The sequence below is a fragment of the Podarcis pityusensis genome (genome assembly GCF_964106645.2).
Source record: "Podarcis pityusensis genome assembly, chromosome: 6".
Lineage (NCBI taxonomy): Eukaryota > Metazoa > Chordata > Lepidosauria > Squamata > Lacertidae > Podarcis > Podarcis pityusensis.
The window spans coordinates 9,704,361-9,714,655 of NC_138030.1; the positions used below are offsets into that span (position 1 = coordinate 9,704,361).

The 10,295-nt window shown below is 44.8% G+C and overlaps 1 protein-coding gene across 3 annotated transcripts in view; it reads left to right on the forward strand.

Annotated features, from left to right (window-relative positions):
• The window catches only part of GATA5 (GATA binding protein 5), a 53,661-nt gene extending 43,671 nt beyond the window's left edge, over window positions 1–9,990 (forward strand). For all 3 annotated transcript variants that reach the window (XM_081011446.1, XM_081011447.1, XM_081011445.1), the window contains exons 4-7: window positions 4,971–5,096; window positions 6,857–6,944; window positions 8,314–8,438; window positions 9,222–9,990. In XM_081011446.1, the coding sequence (XP_080867572.1) occupies window positions 4,971–5,096; window positions 6,857–6,944; window positions 8,314–8,438; window positions 9,222–9,377 (495 nt within the window). In that variant the 3' untranslated portion in view covers window positions 9,378–9,990. The remainder of the gene's footprint in view (window positions 1–4,970; window positions 5,097–6,856; window positions 6,945–8,313; window positions 8,439–9,221) is intronic.
• Window positions 9,991–10,295: the final 305 nt, after the last annotated feature.

Here is a 10,295-nt window from a genome sequence, read left to right on the forward strand (position 1 = left end):
TTTCATAAAGGAAGCCCAAGCTTTCAAAACGCACAGCCATTCCCCAGATTCAGTCTGCAAAACTCTGGCGCCTCATGGTTGGAGTCAAGACTGCCTATGTTTACATTTAGCAACTTCACACTTCATCTAATTTTATACTCTGTGGCTGGACTCCAGCTAACTCAGAATAGACCCACTGAAAGTAATGACCCTAAGTTAGTCACGTTCATTAATTTCAGTGGGTCTACTCTGAGCAGGAGTAGCATTGGATACAACCCAATGCGTCTTTCCCTTCCACTCTTACTCACCGAGCTTTAAAGTATAACATTCTTCCCTCCCCCTTCAGTTGTTTGGAGAATATATCTTACATCCCTGGCAGCAGAAATGTTGACTTGTCCTTGGGATTCCAAAGGTATTTCCCATGACCTTCCTCTGTCTTTGCTGGATTAAAACTATTCAAGCCCTAAACGTAGTATTGGAAAGGGAGAGGAAAATACACGGTGGCAGCTGGTCAGTGTGCACCTGGAATCTGCCTTAATCAAAGTTAAAAAGGGGGAGATTGTGGGCAAATTGTCCAATTCTAATCGCAGTGGTGAATGAAGATAAGCCCTTTCCTAGTATTGCTGTTTCTGTTGTTTCTTCTTCTTCTTCTTCTTCTTCTTCTTCCTCAATCACTCGTAGCCAAGTAAGAAGAAGAAGAAGAAGAGTTCGGATTTGATATCCCGCCTTTCACTCCCTTTAAGGAGTCTCAAAGCGGCTAACAATCTCCTTTCCCTTCCTCCCCCACAACAAACACTCTGTGAGGTGAGTGGGGCTGAGAGACTTCAAAGAAGTATGATTGGCCCAAGGTCACCCAGCAGCTGCATGTGGAGGAGCGGAGACGCGAACCCGGTTTCCCAGATTATGAGACTACCGCTCTTAACCACTACACCACACTGGCTCTTCCATTAACACGGTTTTAATTGTCTTCCATTAACACGGTTTTAACAGTGAGTCCGTAAGTGACTGTGGAGGCCAATTCTGGATCCACACGTCCTTCCACAGCAGGGACATAAGTTTCTGGGCAGGAGTTGATCATGGTGAGGGTTTGCCAAGTATACCTTCCTCTTAGCACATTTCTCCCTTGCATCCTGAGTTCGAGTGTCTTCAAAGCCCATGACACCTTTGGTAAAGGCTGTTCTCCAATTGGAGCTCTCACAGGCCTGTGTTTCCCAGTTGTCGGTGTTTATACTACATTTGTTTAGATTTGCTTTGAGAGAGTCTTTGAACCTCTTTTGTTGACCACCGGCATTATGCTTTCCATTTTTAAGTTCGGAATAGAGTAGCTGGACATGAAGATAAGATCTAACCTAATATTGCTGGTTAACCTCCCCTTAGCCCCCTCTCTGAACCAAGCATGCATCTGGAATCAGAGTTTGACTAAGAACTAAAGTGCCTGGAGAAGGTTAGCCAGAGGGGAGAGTTGTCCATCTCTTTCCCTCAGATTCATAGGAAGGGACCATGAGGATCATCTAGTCCAAACCCCTACAATGCAGGCATCTTTTGCCGAATGTGGGGCATGGACCCATGGCTGTTCCTTGGGTGCTCACACAGTATGATCAACAGATGTACAATTTGTGCACGCAAATCATTGAGCTGCACACTGGCGCATTTATTCACAGGTAACATTCAACAAGTCTACACCAGAGTACAAAATAGTTGAGCTGCCTTTCACACAAACACTTGTGTGTGTGTAGAGTCAACCATATAAAGAATTGGAGAAAATAATTGTTCAGCTGAGTATCGTGTGTCGTTCGAGCCACAGTGATTCTGGGTGCAACACTCCATCTTGGTTCAGTCCTCTGGCTTTGTAGCTGAGGCTGCGTACGAGCCTTTCCTGCGTGCTTTGAATGAAACACATTACAAAGTCCACGATACCAAAAGCTTATCAGCTGCATTTGGCTGCTGAGCGCAGTCTGGGGTGGACTTTCTGTTTTAAGGGCTCGGTCTGGTTTTGTATAAACAAACACATCGGGGCGCAATGTTGAAGTCAACAACTTCCTAGCCAAGGTCAAAGCTCTGCAAAGGCAGAGTGGCATAGGAAGAGGGGGGAGGAATTCACTTTCTCTTTTTAAAAAAGCACAGTAAGAATAATGCTGGAGCTTTTGCAACAAATGTGCCTCCCTCCCTCCTTCCCTGACAACCAAAATAGACCTTAGTCTTTTACCACTAATGCCAAATGCTGGAGAGAATTTGTAATCTGACTGTTTCTCTTCTGGAAGAGTAGTCCTTTTCCTCCAGGGCTCATCTGCTATGGTCACAGTCACACCATATGTTTCGATCACTCTTATATGTCTTTAAACAGTCATAGCTACCCCCAAAGAATCCTAGGAACTGTGGTTTGAAGGGGGCTGATAGCTGATAGGAGACCCTTAAGAAATGGCATTTCTTAAGGATTTTGTTTAGGGGGGGAAGCCATGCCACTGTTTGATCAAACAGTATCACAGCAATCCTTACAGTCCTAGTTGATTTTACTTTAATTAACAATATTGTGATCCGTCGACACTTTTTTTCATTATCGTGATCACAGTGTTTAACCAATAATTTTGTTGAGGTCTGTAGCATTGGCCATTTTTGCTGTAGCCGCTGTAGAACGTGACCTGGCAGAGGAGGAGGGATGACCCCATATTACATATTATTATATAAAGCAGTGGGAGAAAACAAACACAAAACATTCAGGCCTGGACCTGGAAAGCCCAAACCTGTGCCTAGAAATGGAGAACAAACGTGTGGGTGAGCATTTAGGAACTTCACAACCAGAATGCTAAAATGTGTCATTCCACTATGTCTTCCTGAAATGCCGGTCACCACTGTGATCTTTGCAGTACTTCTCATTCTGATTCCTGCTCCCCTTCACTTAATTCATCATTTGTGGGGACCAAGTTTTTAATAGCAAAACAAACGGATGCGCAGTTTTTTTGCATTGTGGGTAATTTCCAAGGCGATGGGGTGATGCTCACGAAGAACTGATACTTTAAGGCTGTGAAATATTATTGAAGCACCTAAAGTGAGAGTATGTTAGTTTGCAAGATGTATCTGCTGCAGGACTACACGATATCAAGCTGCCAGTTTGGGGTGGAGGGTTAGAGAGCCTTCCCTCATCACAGAATCATAGAACTTTAGAGTTGGAAGGGACCCCGAGGGTCATCTAGTCCAACCCCCTGCAATGCAGGAATCTCAGCTAAAGCATCCACGGCAGACCTCTGCTTAAAAATTCAGCCTCTGTTTAAAAACCTCCAAGGAAGGAGAGTCCACAAACTCCAGGCTAAACATACTCAACTCCCTCAACCATTCCTCATAAGGCTCAGTTTCCAGACCCTTGATTGTCTTGGTTGCCATCAAAGCTTCCTGGATATTTTTAAAACACTTCTAAACACACACAGAGAGAGAGAGAGAGAGAGAGAGAGAGAGAGAGAGAGAGAGAGAGAGAGAGAAGAAGAAGAAGAAGAGAAGAAGAAGAAGAGTTTGGATTTGATATCCCGCCTTTCACTCCCCTTCAGGAGTCTCAAAGCGGCTAACATTCTCCTTTCCCTTCCTCCCCCACAACAAACACTCTGTGAGGTGAGTGGGGCTGAGAGACTTCAAAGAAGTGTGACTGGCCCAAGGTCACCCAGCAGCTGCATGTGGAGGAGCGGAGACGCGAACCCGGTTCCCCAGATTAGGAGACTACCGCTCTTAACCACTACACCACACTGGCTCTCAAGAGAGAGAGAGCGGGCTAACTTTTCATGTGAAAGGATGAGTACTTGTTTTCACCAGGCACAAATCCAGTGGTATGATTCTCACGCTGGCATCTGTGCAGCAAATCATCGTAAACTTCACATGGAACCACTGATTGCATGTAGCAGTCAAAATATGTTTCCCTGTTTGGGTCAGAGACTTAGCAGTGGAACAAGTTGGGCTCCATAATTCTAACTCGTAAAAGTTTCTCATTTGAAGCCCTTAAAAGTGAAGGGGTTGCAACAGAGCCAGAGAATCTCTTAATTTTCTTCATGAACATGGGCACATGTATGACCACACCTTGAAGAAGGCACCAGGGGCTGGTGAGAATTGCCGTGGGCAGTAGTGGTAGGAGATTCAGCTCATCCAGGTACCCTTAGCATTGTCAGTTCTTGCACTGTAATTGTTTACTATTCTGCTTGTTTACACAACCATCGTGCGAGGAAGACCACTGGGTTATTTCTCTCTCTGTCTCCCTCCCTCCCTCATTCACTCTGTGTGTGTGTGTGTGTGTGTGTGTGTGTGTGTGTATACCGTATTTTTCGCTCTATAAGACGCACCAGACCATAAGACGCACCTAGTTTTTGGAAGAGGAAAACAAGAAAAAATATATTCTGAATCCCAGAAGCCAGGACAGCTTTCATCCCGCTGCCCAGGGGAGGCAGCACACAGCTAAGGCTCCCCCAAGAGCCGCGCTCCCTTTAAAGAGCGCATGGAGTGTGTGCGCTGCTCTTTAAAGGGAGCGCTGAGCAGAGCCTCCCACCTGCATTCACTCCATAATGCACACACATTTCCCCTTACTTTTTAGGAGGGGAAAAGTGCATCTTACAGAGAAAAAAATACGGTATATACAGGGTGAGTCCTTTAAAAGAGGCCCCGTGGATATAGAGTACACATGTTCCACAAGGCCTCTTTTAAAAGACTCACCCTGTATATTTCAACAGTTAACACATTTAATAAAAAAATGCATAGTTTTCCATTAATATTCAGTTACCTTCTCCACCCAGTACGTAGTTATAAGCTATGGAATTCATTCCCCCAAGATGGTAGCGGTGACCACCATCCTGGATGGCTTTAAAAGGCAATTAGACATGTTTATATTTGATGTCACATCAACCCCTCATCTTCTAGGAAGTGGGCTTTATCTCAGATTTGATCATTTCCTGCCTGATGCAAATGCAGCATCACTTCAGCACCACCCCACTTATATATATATATTTCTTCCTTTTCAGTCCTCCTCTAGACGCGCCGGTCTCTGCTGCACTAACTGCCATACGACCAACACTACGCTCTGGAGACGGAATGCAGAAGGGGAGCCAGTCTGCAACGCGTGTGGATTATACATGAAACTGCATGGGGTAAGGAGCTTGTATTCATTAGCCTGGTATTCTGTGCATGTGTCTCTTCAAACACAAAGCCCCAAAGAAATAATAAATGCAGAAACAAGTACAATATACAGAAATAAATACAGGCGCGCACACCTCAATTTATGCCGGAGTTACGTTCCAGGTCAGCGCATGCATTGGCAGAGCGCATTAAGCTGTCCGCCCCAGCCCTCCTCCTTCCGGTGCCGAACATAACAATAATAATAATAATAATAATAATAATAATAATAATAATAATAATAATAATTTATACCCCGCCCATCTGGCTGAGTTTCCCCAGCCACTCTGGGCGGCTTCCAATCAAGTATTAAAAACAATACAGCATTAAATATTAAAAACTTCCCTAAACAGGGCTGCCTTCAGATGTCTTTTAAAAATAAGATAGCTGCTTATTTTCTTCATATCTGAAGGGAGGGCGTTCCACAGGGCGGGCGCCACTACCAAGAAGGCCCTCTGTCTGGTTCCCTGTAACCTCACTTCTCGCAATGAGGGAACCGCCAGAAGGCCCTCGGCGCTGGATCTCAGTGTCCGGGCAGAACGATGGGGGTGGAGACACTCCTTCAGGTATACAGGACTGAGGCTGTTTAGGGCTTTAAAGGTCAGCACCAACACTTTGAATTGTGCTCGAAAATATACTGGGAGCCAATGCAGATCTCTCAGGACTGGTGTTATGTGGTCCCGGTGGCCACTCCCAGTCACCAGTCCAGCTGCCGCATTCTGGATTAATTGCAGTTTCTGGGTCACCTTCAAAGGTAACTCCACGTAGAGCGCATTGCAGTAGTCCAAGCGGGAGATAACTAGAGCATGCACCACTCTGGCAAGACAGTCTGCAGGCAGGTAGGGTCATCCTGCGTACCAGGTGGAGCTGGTAGACAGCTGCCCTGGACACCGAATGAACCTGCGCCTCCATGGACAGCATGTGTGCATCAAACACACACAAATTGAGAGTGGCCTGTATGTAGCTAAAAACAATGACTCTAAAAGTCAGTTCACAAAAGACTCAGACACAAAAACCCTTCTGCTCAACAACAGGATGGACAAGTACTGCCTAAAGGCAGCACAATATAGTGGTCTCCATCAGTTCCCAAATACTTGAGAAAGAAACGTGTATTTGCCTTCCTGGGGAGAGTGTTTTTGCAACTGAGGGGCTACCACTGAAAAGGCCTGTTCTCTCATTGCTCCCCTCCAAACTTTTCTTGGAAAGGGCACTGAGAGAACAGGCTTCAAACAACTATTTTGGGGTGTGGGTCAGTACTTATGAGATAAGGCAGTCTATAAGGAACCGGGGTCCTAAACTGTCTAAGGCTTTATGCACCATTTTGATTTTAGTTCAGAAGTGGAATCTGCCACCGGGCCAGAACCTGTGCCAGTGTACTTTGCGTCTTTCAAAAATGTGGACCTAGGTTTCACCTGTCCCAGAGACGGAAGACTGTCCTTGTTCAAGAAGTAAAAATACTGTAGTCATCAGCCACAGCTATTTCTCCTAACCCAGTAGTGTAGGAAGGAAACTGGAGGAAATATGGGTGTGTGTGTCTGTCGTAAGGTTCTCCAAATACTCTGCCTCATGCATCTACTAGCCCAAGGACTGCCAATGAGAAAAATGAACCCCTTTGAAGGACAAGGACACCATGTGCATTGCACAGATACAGTGACTATAAAGTGAATACTGGAGTGCTCTGCAGAAAAGCAAGTCAAAGCCGGTACTGACGATTCTTCCTCTTTTTGATGTCAAGGTACCCAGACCTCTGGCAATGAAAAAAGAAAGCATCCAGACAAGGAAGAGGAAACCTAAAAATATCACCAAAGGAAAATCCTCAACAGGTATCAGTAATAATAGTAAATTATAAAATAAATGCCGTCTCGGTGCATGCAGGGCTGTCCTGCTCAAAAAAGCTTGCAATCCAACCTTCTACACTGCAGAATTAAGGAAAGGAAGGCAGTATCTGCATGATTTGATCCTTCGATGTCTACCATTGTGAAGCAGAATTCATGAAGTGTTCGCACAGTTCATACACACTATGGAGTCAGCTACATTAGTAAAAACAACAAAAAACAACAGCAGTGTTTTGAATGCATTATAAAGATCCAACACCAGATGGTGCTGGAGAGCAAAAAGAAATTATTTGCGATTTTTCATAGGGTTTTTTTTTCTTGTAACAATTTAATTTCTGACTTATTTATAGCGTCGTCGTCCCCGTGTGTAGATCCAGCCCATGTGTTCACACAGAGAGTTCATCTTTCTCTCTGTGTGTGATCCACAGTTCAGCCAAGGTTTCTCTCTGTGTTTAACCTTCACCCTGTCACACATCCAACCCTAGCCAAACCCACAGTCCAAAGAGATGCAACCCAGAAAGAATTATTTCTTATGATTCTGCTGGCTGACTAGTTGGACCCTCTGTGATAACAAAGGATAAGGGTTAAGGGCAAGGGTGAGCTTGAAGGATGACAATTATAAAAATTAAGATTAAATTATAAGTAATAAAATTAAAATGCTTGGTTCTTGTTTGGCTATTTGGGGTTGTCATCCCCATTAAGATCTTCTAAGATTTTCTAAAGTATTTTCTATTTGTGCAAACCTTGGGGACTGCTCCTCTTGTGTGTGGACGGTACTGTTTTGGCTGCAAAAGGATTGGCACTCAGTGGGTTGAGTTTGCTATTGGTAATGGGATAAAACAACAGGTAGGGAGCCTATTCCAATCTGAGGGCTGTATTCCATTGCAGGAGCTTTCTGGGGGCCACATGCAGTGATGGTAGGGGCCAGAGGCGAAAGCAAGGAAAGCAATGGATGTGATTGTTGCCTTTGTACAGTAGTCTAGATTCTTCATCCTTCATCCCCAAAGCAAGAGCCATTATCACAGTTCCAGAAAATGTGACATCTAGGCAAAAGTTCTCAAGTAACACGCAGAGGAGAGCCAGTGAGAAGTATGGGGTGGCGTAGGGTCTAGGGAGGGTCCCAAGGGCCAAATAGATAGCCCTCAAGGGCCACATTCAGCCCCTGGATCTGACAGTTCCTCACTCCTGAGAAAGAAGCAAATGTTTGGTCTCAGGGGCCTTGCACAGATGTCAGAAGTTTGAAGGAGATGGAAATATGAATAAATCATATGGCTTATAACTAGCAATAATAATGGAATCTGCTTCTGCTTCACACTTCCATTAATGTATGTATTCTTTAAACCATTTTATCTTGCAGGGTCCACCAATTCAACCACCAATTCCCCTTCCTCCATCACAAATTCTGAAAGCACTGTCACTTTAAAAACAGAACCCTCAGTAACATCGCAATATCCAGGGCAGTCGATCGTGGCAGCTTCCCAGGTAAATGGATGATGGGAACTGCAGTGTATCTTGACAAATGATATGATATGTAGCATGCTCATGGATTTTGTGCTGCTGGTGGAGATGATAATGATGGACTCCTCTAGCAGCGATTGGCCAAGCTGCCGTAATTTCAGAGTCTCCTGGGCCAGTTAGAAATTGGGCATAATCTTAATGTATGGCAGGCCAGAACGGAAATAAAGGCCTGTATTAAAAATGGAGGTCTATAAAAGGGGGCAGTAGACCAAAGGAATTATGGGAGTGGAGATGAGTCCTGCAAAATAATGAGTGGGAGACCTGAAGAAGGAATACAAGAGTTTAGTGTTTCTCCCCAGCTGATGGACCAAACTCCCATCATCCCTGACTACTCGTCCTACTAGCTAGGGATGATGGGAGTTGTAGTCCACCACAGCTGGGGACCCAAGTTTGAGAAACACTGAAAGGGAAACTAGAAGCAGGGAGGCATAAAGAAGGGTGTGTGTCAGGGACGGGGAACCTGTGGCTCTCTGGATGTTGTTGGACTCCAATTCCCATCAGCCCAAGCCAACAATGGCCACTGCTCAGGAGTGATGGGAGCTGTAGTCCAACAATATCTGGAGGGCTACAGGTTTCCCATTCTTTGTGTATACAGCCAGGAGCTGCAGAGATCAGGAAGACTGGAGGTCTGACCCGTGTTAAACATCTTAGTCTTTACGGTAGGGGTTAAAGCAACCAATGCAATAGAAATTTCACCTTTAATGGGGACACCAAGCCCATTCATTTCTTTGTTGCAAATCCTCATAGGGTCCAAGCCAATCTGAAGACGCTCTGGCTGACAGCCACACCCAGTTCAAGTACGAGCCAGAGGACTACGCCTTCTCTGCGGCCACCATGACCCAGCAGTCGGGACTAAGCGTTCCTCTTCGCCAAGACTCGTGGTGCGCCCTGGCACTGGCCTAGGAAACTGGTCTTCCATTTTTAAAATTGAAAGCAGGCAGCAGATGAACCTGTTGTTCCCATGACGTCAGTGGATAGCAGGCAAAAAAAAAGGACCTTCCTACCTTAGTACTTTGGGTGATCAATGTGGGTCTATGTTTTCTAAATGCTGGCTTCTTTTTCCATGGAAGATGCACCATTTGAACTGAATATGGCCACTTGCCTCCCTCTTGACACATCTGACTCTATGGGTCTCTTTTTTGCTCTCAAAAAGTTTTCAAATTTTACCAGCACCAATCGAAAGCGGGAAGAAACCCAGACCTCTGTTCGGAGGAGGAGGTATCTATCTTCCCCATGATCCATTTTAAAGAAATAAATCTCAGAATCTATACTTTTGTTCACAGTGATTTCAACTCCCCTCTTTTTATGACTCCCCTGTGTGCAATTTTACTCCACTTCCCAATAAAGACTATAATAGAAAGTGGCACCAAGTAACTTAATTTTATTAAAATGTAAACAAGTCTTGCCTTCCTAATGTTTATTGGTGTGGGCAAGGCAAAGGGGAGAGGAGGGAGAGGAAAATAAACCTGTTTTAAAACATTTGCTGTTTTATATTAAAAAGAAAATACTTCTGATAGTGTGTTACCTTCTGGAGTGTCTAATTTATCACCATTTAAAAAAAATAAATCGCACAGAGAGATTCTCTTGAACTGCTCTTCCAAGCATTCTGTTGAAGAAAGTTTCTCAACACACCAGCCCATCACACTGTAGCAGAGGTGGGGCCACTCCCAGTCATCAGTCTAGCTGCCACATTGTGGATTAAGACTTTCATTGCCTACTTGTCATATTATACACCCAGGGTATGCTCTGAAGGCACATGAGGTCACCATCTTGCTGAGGTTCAGCAGATCTGGGTCTGACCAGGGCCTGGAACCCCATGCC